This window comes from Frieseomelitta varia, unplaced genomic scaffold, assembly GCF_011392965.1.
Source record: "Frieseomelitta varia isolate USP_RPSP 00005682 unplaced genomic scaffold, Fvar_1.2 scaffold_854, whole genome shotgun sequence".
Taxonomy (NCBI): domain Eukaryota; kingdom Metazoa; phylum Arthropoda; class Insecta; order Hymenoptera; family Apidae; genus Frieseomelitta; species Frieseomelitta varia.
The window spans coordinates 877-21,549 of record NW_025110650.1 but is presented as its reverse complement, the minus strand read 5'-3'; the positions used below and the strand labels follow the sequence as shown (position 1 = coordinate 21,549).

Genomic DNA, 20,673 nt, shown 5'->3' with positions numbered 1-20,673 from the left:
TATATTATATTATATTATATTATATTATATTATATTGTATTATATTATATTATATTATATTATATTATATTATATTATATTTATAATAAATATTCTCTATTATGTTATATTTATAATATAATAGAGAATATTTATAATATAAATTAATTAATATTACATAAATTATCATATTTATTATTTTATATTTTATAAATTATCATTTCATTGTTTTATAAATTATCATTTTATTGTTACATCAGTACAGAAGAAAAATACACAGGAGTGTGTTTCCTCCATACTTTCGCGCAATTTCAACATTCATGCACGCGTAAAATCCACCGTGCGCTCTGGTCACGGTGCCAGCGGATCGAGAAACACCCTGTATAAAAACTTATTTCACCGCGTCGAGGCGCGTAAAACTACAGGACATTGCACGAAACCGTCATTGTACACGTTGATGCTGGCGCAGCGGATCTCCGGGCAGCATGGCGTGTAGACAACTATAAAAGCTTCGCGTTGTAATCATCTGGGTAGGGAAGAGGCCACCTCTCGCCACCAATCCCCCGTAATACATATACCTGGATAGACTTTTTGCTCTCGCCATGCTTACGAATATTAACAGTGTCTACGGTCGATGTGGCCTGAATGGCGGAAAAAATATTTTTTCACTCCGCGCGACTGTGAGCCACGTCAGAAGAGAATTCTCACAAAGGAACCTCACGGTGCACCACCTGGTTTCCTCTCTCTCTCTCTCTCTCTCTTTTTTTTTTTTTAAACACGGTGGTGCACGAACGCTGGCATTCGTATTCAACTTTAGGGCTCGTCCGATGGTCAGACGAGAGTAAAATGGAACCGCACGACGAAATGACGATTTCGATGTTGGCACATCAAAGCGGACAGCGGGTCGCTCGTCTTCGAGCGAGAGTTTTCATCGTTAATGCTCGTCCGTAGACCACCAGAAACGCGGCTCGTTAGAATTGCAAAAAAAAACGTATGACGTATGATGGAGGAATAATGTGATCTTATGGAAATTGAAATTTTTGTTCGTTGATTTTTACGTGTTAGAACCGTTTTACATGATGTGATAATTGAAAAACTACCGATATATTAATGTACATGATATACACGTACATTAATATATAATATAATATAATATAATTCAATATAATACAGTATAATACAATATCATATAATATAATACAATATAATACAATATAATACAATATAATACAATATAATATAATATAATACAATATAACACAATATAATACAATATAATACAATATAATACAATATAATACAATATAACACAATATAACACAATATAATATAATACAATATAATACAATATAATATAATATAATATAATAATGTAATAATAATAATAATAATATAATATATTAATGTGTTGATGTGATAATAGTAGTAGAACAATATATTAATATGTTGATGTAATAATAATAATATAACAATATATTAATATATATGTATATTATATCATGAATTATATACGTATATATGTATACATGTATATTATACGTATATTAATATAATATACTATTATTATATTATTTAATTATTTAATACAAAGTATATAATATAATATGATATAATGTAATATAATATAATATAATACAATATAATATGATATAATATAATATAATATGATGTAATATAATATAATATGATATAATACAACATAATATAACATAAATATTGTGTAATTGATATTTATAGCAATATAACATAATATTGCTAAAACAAATCGTTTATAATTGTCCATTTCATTAAATGGACACGCACGACACGATAAATTTAATTTTCCCGAAAACTAAGTCTCCAACGAAAAAGTATTATTCCACCTTTTCCTCTTATCCTTTCACGAGCAATTACCTGGCGCTCGCTCGTGACTGTTCTGCTGCACACACACCGTTTCACGAAAGACAAACGAATCATTCTGCGCGGAAAAAAAAGAGGAAAGAATGGAAACGCGATTAGAATCGGTGGCGCGAAGATATCAAAATCAAAACTCGGCGACACGGTTATTACGTGACGAAACAGGCTGCACGTGTTTGCAGAACGCCAACAAGACACGGTTATTACGTTAAGTGGAACATCTTGTTAGCACAAAGGCTGATCCCGCCGCTTTTGCGTTCGAGGCTGTTCACGAAACTCTCGCGAAACACCGGCCGGCTAACGTAAAACGGATTTCATTTGTTCGCGTGGATCTTTCTCTCTACACCGAAGAACATCACTGACAATTGCTAATATCTTAAATTGTTCCAACTTTCAACGAACAACGTTTCAAACTGCTGCCTATAACGTAGCAAAGATACAGCAATAAATTGTTTGACGAATGCAAACAGTACGCCTAAGGGTACAAATAATAATCCGCAAGGCTCAAAATTCTAGAAATTTATAAAAAAAGTTAATGTACTGTGCTTAATACGTATATACTGAACTATTGAGTAATACGTATATATTGAATACTGAATATTATATATTAAATTTTGAATATTGAATATTATATATTAAATATTGATATATATATTGAATATTATATATTAAATGTTGATATATATATTGAATATTATATATTAAATTTTGAATATTTAATATTATATATTTAATGTTGATATATATATTGAATATTGTATATTAAATGTTGACATTTATTCAATATTAAGTATTGAATATTGAATATTATATATTAAACGTTGATATATATTCAATATTGAACATTATATATTAAATATTGATATGCGCTGATAAATGATATAGTATAATTAATTAATATTATTAATTATAACATAATTAGTGTGTATAATATATAAATATTGATATATATTGATAATATATAAATATTGATATATATTGATAATATATAAATATTGATATATATTGTATACATACATACTTGACATTAAATACATTGAATACGAAATAATAATATCTATTATTTATATATATATATATATTAATAATATATATTAAGTGTTGTATTTTGATTCGTGTATAAAAAATAATATTATAATATATTGAATCATGTCAAATGATTTTATTGAAAAGATGAATGCTTCTTAATCTATTATACTAAATTTAGACGAATGATTCTTAATTCATTATAATGAATTTACAACTCTTTCTCTCTGTTAATGTTCTACATTCTTGATACTTTAATAAACACTGGAACGTCGAGTTCACCTCACTGTTAGTTATTACATTCCTCGCTATATTTCGTCTGCTGGTTCACAATAATTACGTCGAAACGTTCCTCCTAGCTGATCTTCCCTTCATTACTCTCCCATTTTCTTATTTTGCTCTTTCTTCCCTCTTCTTCTTTTTACATTTATGAACTTCCCGTAGTTTTACATTTTCCAAGAGCGCTGTCCATTTTCCTGTCTGCTTCTGCAAGCGCCACTTTCACCTCCCCCTCTCCCGCCCCCTCCCCCTTTCTCTTTGTTCCAGAGAGAACAGGAACTCGACTTGGTATCTCGATTCCAATGGCCCTGTCCCTTCGTCTTCACGACGAAAATGAAGTTCTTCCGCCTCTTCGGGCGCGGAACTCTTTCCGAACCGGCCAGCCACTCTGTCTTCTACGGCTACGCCACTTCGTCGTCCTCGATTATCCTGCTAAGCGCTCGTCAACCGCAAAAATTCGCCGAACAAACCCAATTTATCCGATCAGAAGCTGAAACGTTCCCCTCACACTCCCCGCGATTCTGTTTCACGTTTTTCATCCTTCCGCTTTTAGTATCTCTACTCTGTTTCGCTCCTTTTATTCCGAGCTGTTACACGAGTTCTACGTTCCTCGTTCAACGCCTCGGCATTTTATCTTCCAGCGTTTTCAGTTTACGAGTGGCTTTGGTAAGATGGTTGTTTTCTCTCGCCACTGCGAGATAGCCAAAGGTATACTACTATATTAGACCGAAATAATTGAAATAGTTGTGGTGCAATTTGTTAGATTTAAAATGGATTTATGTATGTCTATTCTGTTCTTTTTCTTTTTGTTGAATTTAGAAATAGATTGGGGATTTTCAGGTCAGGCTGTTCATTGAAAATTCACAGAGTGCACGAAATATTCAAAATATACAACATTTAGTAGATGAGATAATTTTCTGGATTTGTATCTATTTTCTTTTTTTTCTTTTTTTTTTTTTTTGTGAGTTTAGGAATAAATTACGGATTTTTAGGTCAGACTTTAAATTAAAAATTCACAGAGTGCACGAAATATTTAAAACATACAATATTTAGTAGATAATTTTCTGGATTTATTCTGTTTTCTTTTTTTTTTTTTTGTTGAATTTACGAACAAATTGTGGATTTTTAGGTTATTCATTAAAAATTCAAAGAGTACACGAAACATATAATATTCAAAATATAAAATATTTAATAGATGAGATAATTTTCTAAGCTGGATTCCATTTATAAATATATGGAAATAAAATATAAAATTATAATAGTAATGATTTTTAATTAAAAAGTTTAAATAAAGAATGATGAATGAAGTTATGACAAGTTAAAAATTTATTATAATATAAATAAATATTTATCAAGAAAGAAATACAAATTTTCTGCTAAATCTGCTTCATATTAAATAAGTAATATTTAAATATTATTAAAATTAATATTAAAATATTATAATATTTTTATATTAAAATTTAAACAGGGAATCGTCACCAGTTCCAATGTACACAGTACTATTAATCTATCAAAGACTGACATGATATTTCATTTGAAATTCTTTTCCGTCGATTTATATTATAAAATTTTATTTTCTTACAATTGAAGCTGTCAAATGATATGAAATCTAATATAGTTAAATTAATTGATTAAAAATAAATAATGTGTCAATACTTCTTGCAGCTATTATAAAATTGTAAAATATAAAGTTTTATATTTATTTCTTAATTCATTATATATATTACCATTAATGGCTCAAAATATTAATCACACGTGCTCAAATTTTGAGAAAAATAAACTACTTTCTGCGATATCAATAGTGTAAAGTGATAGAATTCTATAAATTATAACATGTCATATAGTAAAAATTGGAAAAGTGAAATATGTTGGAGTGGCTCGATCAATTTCTTGAGCCACAGTATGTTGTACACAATTCATTTTTATTGTGGCAATACATTTAATAATAAGAAATTTCAGTCAATTCAGTAAAAAAGGAATGGAACTAAATAAAGTTACACCGTATAACTTCATCCATGGTACTTAAAAGATTTCGAGTAATGTATGAGTTTTAATAAAACAGTTTTCTTGTCTTGTGATTAGTCAGGAAATTACGAGGGTGAGAAAATTCCAAGCCTTATCGCTTTGCCGGGGAAATTATGTCTTTTAATATCGGTGACACCTTAAGCGTGAAACTTGTAATCAAACTTTTTTATTTACGGTCAACTACTTTATGCATATCTGATAAAAAGTTGCTGGTCTATGTAACAATTAGATGCGTAAGATGAATTAAAAGTTTTCTTAAAGTTTGTTTCATTGTTTTCTCGCTGATCTCGCTGCAGTTTTCTTGAAAATAATAATTTTTATTAAAAAGAGAAAAGAAAAGTATTCCAGATCAAATATAATTGTTATGAATATATTATTATTATTGTTATTATTAACTATATTATGAATCAATATATACTAATGTTCAGTATTAATGAATTAAATAATATTGAAATTCTTCATCAAATATTAAAACGTAACTTGTAAAAATATAATCTAGAATTGAATTTCAGAAATGAGAAAATAGTCACGCTTGATTGATTATATAAATAATAAATAATTGAATGTTTAAGAAAAAGTCAAATCCTACCGACATTAATATTAAAATATTAACAAATACGTACAAAAGTGTTATAATACAATATCACAATTTCGTAATGTAATATAATATATACAATATAATGATATAATATAGGCATATAACATATAAATAAAATATTAACATAAACTAAACAATAAAATATTAACACGGAATATCAAAAATTTAAGTTACCCAGTGATATTAATGTTAGATATTAATTTAAATTCCCGTGTGTTACAAATTGTTAACGTTGTCAAATCTAAACATCTAAAATTAATGAGAAATACTATTAACACTACTATTATTAATACTATTAATAGTATTATTAATATTACTATTATTAATACTACTAATAATATTAATAATATTATTACTATTAATACTACTAATACTATTACTATTAATACTACTAATACTATTAATAATATTATTAATATTGTTACTATTAATTTTACTAATAATATTTATACCCCTATTATTAATACTATTAATACTACTATTATTAATAATATTATTAATGTTACTACTGTTCATGTTACGAATAATATTTATACTACTACTATTAATAATATTAATAATATTATTAACATTAATACTACTATTAATACTACTAATACTTACTATTAATACTACTAATACTATTAATATTACTATTAATATTACTAATAATATTAATAATATGATTAATATTACTACTATTATTAAGAATTAACTATTAATATTACTACTATTAATACTACTAATAATATCATTAATATTATTACTATTAATGTTACTAATAGTATTTATACTACTACTATTAATACTATTGATAATATTATTAATATTACTATTATTAAAACTATTAATAATATTACTAATATTACTACTATTAATACTATTAATAATACTATTAATATTACTACTATTAACACTACTAATAATATTAATAAAATCATTACTATTACTACTATTATTACTATTATTAATAATATTATTAATATTACTATTATTAATACTATTAATGCTATTAATAATATTATTAATATTACTACTATTAATACTAATATTAATATTTTAATACTACTGTTAATACTATTATTAATATTATTAATATTACTTTTATTAATACTACTAATACTATAAATAATATTAATATTACTACTATTAATACTACTAATACTACTACTATTAAGACTACTATTGGTACTATTAATATTGCTATTAACACTATTAACAATTATTAATACCACTAGTACCATTAACGAGAAATACTGACAAATACAAAGTTCTCGCTCGCGAAACATTCCGCGGCGATAACGCGAGTGAACGAACGGATCAAGCAGCGAAACGAGTCAGCGTGTAACGATACCTGGAATCTAGATCTGAATCTGAAAAATAGCCAAGCGGGCACACGTTCGCGTTATAAAGCCTCCCCCTCCCCCCCCCTCCCCCCTCCTCTGGAATGCTCTGGCAAGCCCTATCGAGGACAGATGTCGAGCACAGCGTATGTATCGCGGTTATTAAGAAAAACCGGAAACCCAAGCTGGGTTCGGTACGCGGCTCGGTCGCATTGTTTTCCTAAGGTGTGTGTGCCGCGTGAATTTAAATTTGCAACCACCGCACGAACAACTCGTGCACGCGTGGTCAACCATAAAACAGCGGGCCACTCTCATAAACCCTATAAATTAGCGGAGCACGGAAGCTCGACTGAGGTTTTCCACCGCTGGTTTCCGGTTTGCGGAAATTACTATCCTTTATAGAGAACGGCTCGTGTGTCCCCCGAAACACGTTTTATTAACATATCGCGTGAAAGTGGTCGTCACGAGCGAATGATTTTATCGTCGATTGACATTGGGCCAATTGCGTTGCAACGTTTCACGCGTTATTTACTTTTACTCGGCATATCATCGTCAAAGTGGAACCGTTCGTTTAGAGTTGTTGTGCTTCTATTTGTATATATTTCGATTTATTGTTCTAGTTGTTTACCGTATAGTTTTTACGCTTTTCGCGTATTTTATTGCATTTCTATTCCCTTACTTTTTTTTTTTTTTTTACATTTTCTCTTCTATTCCATTCTTTTCACTGTATTTTTATTTTTTTTTAGGGGGGGGGGGGTCTGTGTTTTATGTGTTTATTCCTGTTTTGAATTTATTTATTATTTATCTGTTGGAATAATTTGTCTAGACTGCAAACCCATAAGTTTTTCGGATCAAGTGCGACTCGACTGAAAGATTAATACTTTTGTTACGTTTTCAACCTCTTGCGAATGACGTGCCACGTGCGTATTTTTTGTTCCAAATTGCTACATTTTCTCAGTGTTTCTAAGTATATCTAAATGTAACTCAGGCAAAACGAATGATGAGTTTGTAAATTCTTAATAATTTCTATCCAGTGATGTCATAAGAATTCAAAAGAAGAAGAAAGCGACGAATAATTGTATACAGTTCGGTCTCTCGTTACGGTCCGCGAACCAGTTGCCAGCGCAAGTGGTTAAAGTCATCGACAATTTAAAAAGAAAAAGAAAAAAGAGAAGAAGGAAAAAACGAGTCGCGTTAACGAAGCGAAGTTGAAACATATTGGTGATAAAAATAGATTTAGTGGAGGTTAACAGGATAATTCTAATATTAAAATACAAAGAGAATATTCTAATATTAAAATGCAACGCGCGAGACTGTACGAATTGAACATTACAACACAGTGTTTAAAAATATATCTTCCAAATAAAGCACATTTCTCTTCCAAAGGAAAAAGCTTGTCCCATCGAATGTACATTACCTCGCCCCCTAATCGCTGTTTATGTTCCCCGAATTTACATTATAATCGATTCGCGAAGCTTCGTGCGGACTGATAGTTTACCGGTCGCGTGACGGCCGAATTAATCTCAATAATCATGCGACGTTCGATAAGTTTCCTTTTGGATCTTGTTCATACGGCTCCTGGCCAGCTATTAACCAGCGCTGAGAAAGTTTCGGGGGAACTGGGTCAAACAGAAGTCACGTGAAGTGACGAATGTTAAACACCGAAATTAGGAGCACGAACGATGTTGACGAGTGACGTTGCGGGGGAGGGAGACGAAGTTTCGACGAACAAACGAGACAAACGATTTATTATTGGACGAATTTATCCTGCGATACTTCCTCACCGATGTTATTCTTATAATATACGTATATTATACGTATGATATAATATGCGCCGGTAACTATGAAATTGGCCCAAGTCGCGTATTTCGACATATTTTCAAGGTTTGCGTTTGAATAAATTAAGAAATTAATAATGATCAAATTTATAATTCTATTATTACTAGTCATGCTTTTCTAATAATTTTTTTTATAGTTATACCGTTTATAATTGGAGGATTTGGAAATTTTTTAATTCCATTAATATTAGGATCTCCTGATATAGCATTTCCACGAATAAATAATATTAGATTTTGATTACTTCCTCCATCTTTATTTTATTTTATTATTATTAAATAATTTATTTTTTCCAAGTTCAGGAACTGGATGAACTGTTTATCCTCCATTATCATCATACTTATATCATCCATCTCCATCTGTTGATTTTACAATTTTTTCAATTCATATAACTGGAGTTTCATCAATTTTAGGATCTTTAAATTTCATTGTTACAATTTTTATAATAAAAAATTTTTCATTGAATTATGATCAAATTGATTTATTTTCATGATCTATTTCAATTACTGTAATTTTATTAATTTTATCTTTACCAGTTTTGGCAGGAGCTATTACAATATTATTATTTGATCGTAATTTTAATACATCTTTTTTTGATCCGATAGGGGGAGGGGATCCAATTTTATATCAACATTTATTTTGATTTTTCGGTCATCCAGAGGTTTATATTTTAATTTTACCTGGATTTGGATTAATTTCACAAATTATTATAAATGAAGGAGGAAAAAAGGAAATTTTTGGAAATTTGAGAATAATTTATGCAATATTAGGAATTGGATTTTTAGGTTTTATTGTATGAGCTCATCATATATTTACTGTTGGATTAGATATTGATACACGAGCATATTTTACATCAGCAACAATAATTATTGCAATTCCTACAGGAATTAAAGTTTTTAGATGATTAGCTACATATCATGGATCAAAAATCCTTTTTATATCTTGAAACCAAATATTTGATCTTGTAAGATATGAATTTATTACGACTGTGAAAGTTTTTGTGCATGGCTTATGAGGAAATATGATTTCTGAAGCTTGAAATGACTTGGGCCATTTTCAAAATTCATTGAATGTCTTGAAACTGACTGAAAATCATTAATGTAATTATTTTATAATTACATATAAACGTGGATATATAAAACAAAAATAACAAAATTTTACGTATGTACGTTTTTCATGATATAAAGTACCAAGTACATGTAGAATGTGTTTTTCATAATGTAGATTTTTATTCACATTTATATATATATTAATTAAATTTAATTTAATTTTTATTCACATTTATATATATTTAATATGTTATTATTATTAATTTTATATATTATATTTGTTGTTTATTTGTTTATTTACTGCTACTAATTTATTGTACGTGACTGTTAATTTTATCTACTGCTACTTATTATGCGTGTGCTACTAATTAATTAAACGTGATATTACACTACATGAAACGTACTATACTAAATGTAGAAATGTAGAAGTATATATGAAAAATACATTTTTATATTATATTCATAAATATAATATATTACGTGTATATTCTTATATTATATTCATAAATATAATATATTACGTGCATATTCTTATATTATATTCATAAATATAATATATGTAATATATTACGTATTATATTATGTAATATATTTAATTTGTTATTATTGTTGTTGTCAATTTATATTCAATATATTCTCAATGTATATATCACTTAATATATATTTAAGTATTGATATACATCACTCAATATATATTTCACATAAGATACGCAATACATTCGCAGAAAGTTTTTAAAAAAATGTTGGAACACTTTCGCGATCAACCATCACTGCCGCTCTGCATCACCACCACGTTTCAATCTCTCGCTCGATGAAATTCCTCTCGAAAATCACCCAGGCACTCGACGTTTTTTATCCGTTTAAAACCAAAATTCTCTCGCCGTTCTCGCGCTTTAAGTAAAATTTATCGAAAACAAATACCGCCCGGCAGTTCGAACCGTCACGAAGGATATCTACGAAACGTCTGTATCTATCCTGCAAGCGGATCCACGCGTATATACAAGTATGTGTCGTACACGCGAATATGTATTGCTCACAAATCACGGGGAAAAATCCGCGTGCAAGCAACGAGACAGTCTCGGAGGAAGATCGCCTTTCTCTCTCTCTCTCTCTCTCTCTCTCTCTCTCTGTTCTGCGGGCAAGAATTACGAGGATGGGCAGAGAGAGAAGCAGAGGACAGATCCAGGACGAAAATCGATAAGCGTCGTGTGACCATGAATCAGTGCCACCGATGTGTTTAGACCGCCTGCGGGATTTGGCAAAGGATCACGCAGGATAATCTCGACGAAACCACCGCGGGGGACGATGTCGCCTAGGCGAGAGCTAGACAACACGTGCCGAAAGATGCGGCCGACATCCGAAACAGGGGCGCAAGCGAGGCTTGTGTGCGTGATTCGGTAAAGAAACAGGGATCTCAAAGTGTGTATATACAATACAAATAAATATATATATATATAAATACGAGGAGAAATATTTCTGCTTGATGGTGTTTGATGACAGGTTTTGGGATTGACAGGTGAATTTTGGGTGGACTTTCTCGACGAGAAGGTGAATATTTTTCTTCAACTTGAAATTTAAATATTTATTATTCATTATTTAAATATTGCTATTGTAAACATTTATCATTTATTATTTAAATATTATTGCAAATATTTATTATTTATTATTTGAATATTATTACAAATATTTATTATTTATTATTTGAATACTACTATTGTAAATATTTATTATTTATTATTTAAATACTATTATTGTAATTATTTGTTATTTATTATTTAAATATTATTGTAAACATTTATTATTTATTATTTAAATACTATTATTGTAAACATTTATTATTTATTATTTAAATACTATTATTGTGAATATTTATTATTTATTATTTAAATATTATTATTGTAAATATTATTATTTAAATATTATTATTGTAAATATTATTATATAAATATTATTATTGTAAATATTATTATTTAAAATATTATTATTGTAAATATTATTATTTAAATATTATTATTGTTAACATTTATTATTTATTATTTAAGTATTATTATTGTAAATATTTATTATTTATTATTTATTACTTAATATTTAAATATTTATTGTTTATTATTTAATATTTAAATGTTTATTATTTATCATTTAATTAAATATTTATTATTTATTATTTAAATATTATTTATCGATTCAAATATTTATTATCGATATGTAACGAGGAAAAACCGAGCGATGAAGAATATTTCATTAAATATATGTAAGTTTCGATTATTTAATACCAAAGTATAATATTAATGTAATAATTATTAAATAAATTAATGTAATAAATTATATTAATATAATACATGAGTACCAAATAATATTAATATAATATAAAAATTAATATAATACATTAATACTATATCTATACATTAATACTTAATCTATATTATATTAAATAATATTAATATAATATAGAAATTAATATAATATATTAATACCAAAGTGTGTAATGTTTAATAATTACAAAGACAGAAATATTTCTGTTTGATTCATTTAACGTTGAAATTAGATGTTGGTGCTAAAAAATTTCACACAATAATATATAACGCAGCCAATTTGTAAGCATAATTTCTTTTACGCACAACAATAAAAGTAGCATTTCATGCAGGTTTGTAAACTTTCCAATTTCTAAAGCAACAATAAGTTTATTATAATAGGACAAAGAAGTGAATAAAATTGTTTCTAAAATTCAGTGAGCACTCAAGGAATGAAGTGCACAATATTTAATGAAATTTGACGAGAGGTTAAATGTAAAAAAAAAAAAAAAAAAGAATATTTCCATTTAATTTACCGAAAGCCAAAGAAATGTGTCTACTTAATGCCAGAATGATGGAGATATATTTCAGATTTGATAAGCTTAATATTAAGACCGTGTCTTTCTCCCCTTTTCACCTGTCTCCTCGAGTACCAAATGCTCTTACGAATTCTCCCACGTTTTTTATCCTTGGTCGTCAGGTAGAATTTCGTGGAAAAGAAGGTACGAGAGAATGATATATTTGTTGGTTCTTAAAATTCTCGGTGAAATGTACGAGCTGAGTAAAGAATCAATGAATCAACCAAGTTGAGAAACGCGGAAAACGGGAAATTCTGGAGCTGAAGCGCGCCAATTGTCAATTTGAGACGTTTGAGACAGTCATTGAGAAATAATTGGGAAGAAATTGACGTATTCGTTCTCAAAAACTTGATTCGATTGAGCTTCGCCATTTAATGGGAGAATTACTTAATTTTAAAGCTGCTCGTTATAAATTGATACGTGTATCAAATAATTGTTCATACAATAATGAAGACAATTTATAGTTTCGTTATATGACTATAATCTGTCTAAAATTTTCAACCTAGAATTGTTCTAAAGGATTAATTTGTTTTCCAAAAAATGCCAGAAAAGATCAACGTAAGATAGATACGTAACGAAAGGAGCGAAAGACAGAGCACTGAAAGATTAGCACAATTGAAAAACACTATCCGAAAAAAGCGGGATGTTTCTGAAGATTTCTTCGAACGTTCCTCCATTAACGAGCCTCGCCTCGACTGACAACAGATTAGACGAACGTCCGCTCACCGTTCTTCCCGATTCTTTCTGATTTCGCGTGGAGCCAGTCTGATAAAAACTGAGAGAAGAACGCTCGCTCGACGTTCGTGGTGGAACGCGGTGGATCCTGTATTATCCAGTGGCCGAGCGAGCAAAGTGAAAAGTTGCCACAGAAGAACGTTTCTCAGTGAGCATTCATGCGGCCGAACATTTAGGATTTGTACAAGACGATTCAAAGAAACGGAACGTCGATGCAACGATGAAAGAAAGAAATTTTTAACAGTGTACAAGTTGTATACTCTAATATATAATTAATAATAATATAATATATATTATGTATTTATAATGATATATATTGTGACGTTATAATTTTAATACTATATTGCATCATATTAAAATTTGTAATATTATAATAAAATTAAAATAAATTATAATAAAGTTATATGTATAATTTACATAATTATTGTAAGTAATTGTAAATAATTGTAAACTACAGTTTTATTTTAGTTTATGAAACTTTACATAACAATTTTATAAAATTTTACAATTGCATTGTAAACTAATTATTGTAGAATTACATATCTGAATCTATAATAGTATAATTAATACCAATATTGTAGTATAAATATTGCCAGTCGAAAGTTTGGATCTTCTAGTATCAATACGTAAATATTATTTATCTATACTAACATCGTTTTAGTACTTTGAAAAGAGAAGCTTATTAGTACCTTAATACCATATAAGTTTTACTTGAAATTTATATAATAAATGATATGTGAATAATTTAATTGTTAATGGTTAGTAATTTAAGATAGTAAAAAATTAGACTCATCCTGTATTTTGTTTAATTGCTTAATAAATTATATTAATTGCTAGTTTAATTATAAATTACTTATTACTATATTAGTATATTTGGATATTGTAATATTAATATATTATATTATATTACTATATTAGTATATTTGGAAACTATTATATTAATATATTATATTATATTACTATATTAGTATATTTGGAAACTATTATATTAATATATTATATTATATTACTATATTAGTATATTTGGAAACTATTATATTAATATATTATATTATATTACTATATTAGTATATTTGGAAACTATTATATTAATATATTATATTATATTACTATATTAATATATTAGGATATTATTAAATTATAAATTACTCAACAATTGATTCACTTTTACGAGAATATTTTAGAAAAACATACATTTCACAAATTTGGGTAAAAAGATGGCATTTTAAATTCCATTCTTGAACCGTCCTGTACACTCGAAACATTTCTCTTCCTCGTGGTTCCTTACTACCGGTGCACATGCATTTTTCCAAGGCACCAGTACTTCTGAATCTGGAAACAGTCCAACGAGTGAAGAAAGAGATTCTAAATCGAACAATGGTCGTTAGATACACGTATGTCGATGATGCATCATCTATATTTATTATCTCTGTGATATAGAAATATAAATACGGAAACCAGCTCTATATAAATGTTGTCGCAACAATATTATCGTTTTACAAACCAGCAGTTCCAATTTCTAAGCTACAGATTTCTAAGCTGGCCGGTTAAATTAATAAAAACTACTTGGCATTTTTTGCATTCTGTCTAGTATCAGACGTTGTACATTGTATGCAACATTTTACAATTATATACAACATTATTTTAACATTGTCTAGTATCATAATTATAAATTACTACAAATTATTAATACAAACAAATTGCCTCGACATTAATATTTGTGGTTTATATATTTTAGTAATATAATAGTGAATGTTGCAATATAAAATATACCATGAGTGAATATGTATGAATATTACAATATAAAATATATATTGTATATAATTACACAATTATAGTATGCTATGTATAGTAATAATATAATATTATATTACTATTATTATATAGCATACTACTGTAATTTAGATTATATTAGAATATATTATTTAAACCTATTTAATACTACTATTCATTATACATAGTGTAATAATAAAATATTACTAGTATTACATGAATAGTATACTAGTATTGTATATAATATAATATAATATAATGCTCAACAGTTTATGTATATTTGGTATTGTATTACTATTATTAAATATCCTGCTATACTAATATAGCAGTTTAGCTATATATTATATATAGTAATATATACTCTAATATATCGTATATGTATTATAGTACAATATATTATTCAACAATATATAGTATAATGCAACAAATATGATATAATATTAATCATAATTAATACATTAATATAATATAATATTATATATAAATACTACTATTGTACACAGTACTATAGTACTACTACTATATATATAATGTAATATATATACATATATATAACATTATTATATATTATATTAATTAATAATATTATTATAATATAATATTATTAATAATATATTTTATATTGTATATAATAATATATATTATAACTACTATATAACTAGTATACTATTATATATAATGCTAATACAGTATTTTAATATAAACAACTATAATATATTACTTGATACATTACTATAATATATTACTAACTATTATATATTACTAATACAGTATTTTTTAATATAAACAACTATAATCCACAGAAATAATTTCCACAACAATCTTTGCAATTTTCGTGAACCTATTTCAGTATAAAAAATCTCACAGAGAGCTCAACTATTCCCCATGCAGGGAACTGACGAATTTCGCTTAATTCAAGTCGACCGAAACGGGCCGAGAACAAACGAGACCACTTTAGCCCTTGTGATTCCTAAATGCATATTTCACCGAGGCCAATAAAATATCGGCGATAGACGATGGCCGTTCACGCGAAAGTGCATCTAACGATCGTGGCACGATTCAGATGTGATCTTTTATCCGGTGTCTTCTGGACCATTTCCAATTTCCAAGTTTATCGTTGCATTCGCGTGGTCCGGATCCAGAGGTTGGAAACGTGGAAACGCGAAACGAAATCACGACGCGTGGGCGGAGAAGTGCTTGCGTTCCTCCAAAGATTCCCTCCCCACCCCCCTCGCCCTCCGCGAGCGTACAAATTGCACGCTGCAAGACGAATACAAATCGCAGCGTTTAATAATGCGAATAACGCGATGAATCACGGTACTACGGAGCGATTTCGTCGACAACCGGTATTACGCGTTTATAGACAGGTCACCGAGCCCGTGCCACGAAATATATATAATCCTTCGATGGAAATTTAGTGGAGCAAGATTCCGAATTATTCACGGAAGAGGGGGGGGGGGGCAGGGGGGGGGCATGTGAAATGTTGTCGTTCGAGAGCGATAAATCGCCATGGCGCCGTGAATAATAATGGTATGATGGAATCTGAATTTCCTTGGATATTTCGCGGTTGCTGTTTAACACTGAGGAACTAAAAATACGACGAAGGCATTTTGCACTTCGGAGACATTTAAAGTGAAAAAAGTAGAAAAATTAAAGAAAAGCTTCTCGTAACAACGAGATAATAAATTACAAACTTTTGCGAACTTTTTATTTTTGCTAACTTGTATGTTATATTATATTATATAATGTGTGATATATATATATATATTTTTATATCGTGCTACTTTATTTTTGTACAATACATATTATTATTGTATTATTCATCAATTGCTGTATTAAATTATCAATAATTAATAATAATATATGTTATATTATACTAATATAGTATACTATTACTATATTATACTAATACTGTAATAGTATACTAATTATACTATATATTAATAATATAGTAATAGTATATATTAATAATAATAGTATATATTAGTAATATAGTAATAGTACACTAATTATACTCTGTATACTATTACTATATTATACTAATATAGTAATAGTATACTATATTATACTAATATAGTAATAGTATACTATATTATACTAATATAGTAATAGTATACCATATTATACTGATGTAGTAATAGTATACTATATTATACTAATATAGTAATAGTATACTATATTATACTAATATGCTAATAGTGTACTATATTATACTAATATAGTAATAGGTAATGTAACTGTACTATACTATACTATGCTAATCACTACTATAAATACTATATTATACTATATTAAAATGTACTATATTATACTGTATTAAAATATACTATATTACCTTATTAAATTACAATATATAACATTTACTATATTATTATATAAAATACTATATATAAAATATACTGTATTATATTAAATACTATATAAAAATACTATAAAATATACTGTATTATTATATCAAATACTATATGTAAAATATATTGTATTATATTAAATACCATATATACAAAGTATACTATATTATTATATTAAATACCATATATACAAAGTATACTATATTATTATATTAAATACCATATATACAAAGTATACTATATTATTATATTAAATACCATATATACAAAGTATACTATATTATTATATTAAATACCATATATACAAAGTATACTATATTATTATATTAAATACCATATATACAACGTATACTATATTATTATATTAAATACTATATATAAAATATACTATATTATTATATTAAATACTATATATAAAATATACTATATTATTATATTAAATACTATATATACAATATACTATATTACTATATTAAATACTATATTATACTAATATTGAATTATTATTCGAGTGCTCAACTTGTAATAAATTATCTACTTACAATATCTGCTTATTAGATATATACTTTGAAATATACATGTGAAATTCTCTCATTTATTCTGAAATTATTATAGATTAAACTGTCATTATATTATCATAGCACACTACTATACATCATTGCAAATTTTAAAAATTACACCGTGAAATCAAAATGTTTTGGTCACGAGTAACCATCAGCGAACAATTGAAAGCTTTTCTAACCAACAGTAATCATTACAAATTTACGAGAATTTACCAGTAACCAAGGTCAAATCATTATCAATCAATTAGAATGGAATGAGACCGATAATTTCCTTTGAAGAAGCTGCAAATTTTGCAGTCACGACCGAATGGCGAATGTTTATGTATTTGCGAGAAATTTAAAATTGCAAAGATGCCTAGAAAACGCCCCAAACTAGAGAACTTATCATAATATTTGATAGACGAGACGAATTTCTTCGAATTTCTTCTTTAAAACACGATTAAAATCTTTTTAATCAAACCATCAATTTCAATCAATAATATTTCACAAGAGTGTCAATGTTAGTATGTAGATAGAATATCTCATAGAATGTCGAAGTATAAATATCAACAAATTTCTTTTCTAAAACACGATTAACATCTTTCTAATCAATTCATCAGTTTCGATCAATTTACATTTCATAAAACTATCGAGATGCATAGAAATCCGTGGTGACAAAGAACGCACGATTAGGAAGGAGATACGTACGTTAGAGAGCATAACCAAGACACCAAAGTGTACCTTTGCCGGCCGTCGTTCACACTGTATGCTGTAACGCCGCGTAATGAAATTTCAGCACCGTCCGTCCAAATAGTGGACGCCCTGGGTGAACCGCTGAGAGACAAGTACTACGAGGCTGACAGCACCATCGAGCTATTATGCGTGGTGCGTCACATAGCCATGCAAGTTCAGTACAGTGTCGTCCAGTGGCTTCACGGCAACAGAGTTCTCAACTATGATACAACGAGAGGCGGTATCAGGTGAGTCGACTATGGTACATTCACATTTTGTTGCTTGAAACAAATTCTTCTTTCTCCGTTTCTTTTTTCGACGGGAGAGGGTGGGAAGGGGGAGAGATCTTCAGAGCGTTCGCTCTTTTCAGACTTTCATGAGAGAGAGATCTCTATGTTGGAGTTCAGCTGGGCTCTGTGGAGAGTTGAGAAATTTCAATTTGAGAGTGGAGATTTGAAAAATTTCAATTTTGTTGTTGTTGGATTCTATTTTTTTTTTTTTTGAGCGATATGTCATATATATTGTCATATATTAAATATATCAAATATAATATAGGTATATTATCACACGTGAAATATATTTAGATAGATAATAAATAATAGATATATAGATAATATATGTCAAATATATTTAGATATTGTCCAAGATATACACAATATATATCTAATATACTATACTTAGAATATGTATCTAATATACTACTAATATACCTAATATATATTACCTAATAATAATATACTATACCACCTATAATATATTATAATATAATATACTATAATAACTATAATATACTAACTAATATAATATACTATAATAACTATAATAGTATATTATATATACTATTAATATATATAATATACTAATTATAACTAAATCTTGAATTCAAACTTTTATTATTATTAAAGTTTATACACAAAGTCTCATAACTGATCATTTACGATGAAGAACATAACTAAACTAGTTATAATATCTAAATAACTAATATAACAATCTGTATTTCGTATAAATCATTCTCTATAGCTCTTAATTGATGAAAACATAAAGATATGAAAAATTTAAAACAATAAAAAATAAAATAGCAAAAAATATAAAAAGATATATCATTCCAAAAAATTATTTTTTATTAAAGTATTATTCGCTGATTCAATTTCATTCCATATGATACAAGTGTCTTGTTACAATAAAATGTGCAATACATGTGCAAAAATATTTTCAAGCACTTGTAATAATTAATAAGCTATCTTGAGTCTTAACTTAAATCCCAATTTAATAAAAACTTTGATCTTTGACTAATGACTGATTAACAAATAATAAGAACGAAATTTAAACAGAATCTCTGATCGCTGATTCCTCGCTGTTTTGCACAAATTTTCGCGCAAGTATCGTATCGTCACAAAGAGTCAAGGTAGCAAAATGATCGTAAGATCATCCAATGATCTCCGCAGACACCTTTCGAGCCCCGTCATCCAATATCTTCGAGCGCGGTCGAAAGTGGAGCAGAATGAAGTTGAAACTAATTTCGATGCAAATGCCCCTTAAAAATAAATTCGACGGGTGCGTCTGAACGGATATTAAAACGACTTGCGAAAGTTTCGACGATGGTTCGACAAGCAAGAGATCGAGTCGAATCGCCGAAAGAGGAATCGAGAGGAGTGGGACCA

The 20,673-nt window shown here is 27.9% G+C and overlaps 1 protein-coding gene across 1 annotated transcript in view; it reads left to right on the top strand.

Moving 5' to 3' along the window:
* LOC122536613 overlaps window positions 1–19,260 on the top strand; it is a gene marked incomplete at its 3' end in the record, with an annotated part of 43,207 nt that extends 23,947 nt beyond the window's left edge. The window contains exon 4 of the mRNA XM_043669098.1: window positions 19,077–19,260. Within this exon, the coding sequence (XP_043525033.1) occupies window positions 19,077–19,260 (184 nt within the window). The remainder of the gene's footprint in view (window positions 1–19,076) is intronic.
* Window positions 19,261–20,673: the final 1,413 nt, after the last annotated feature.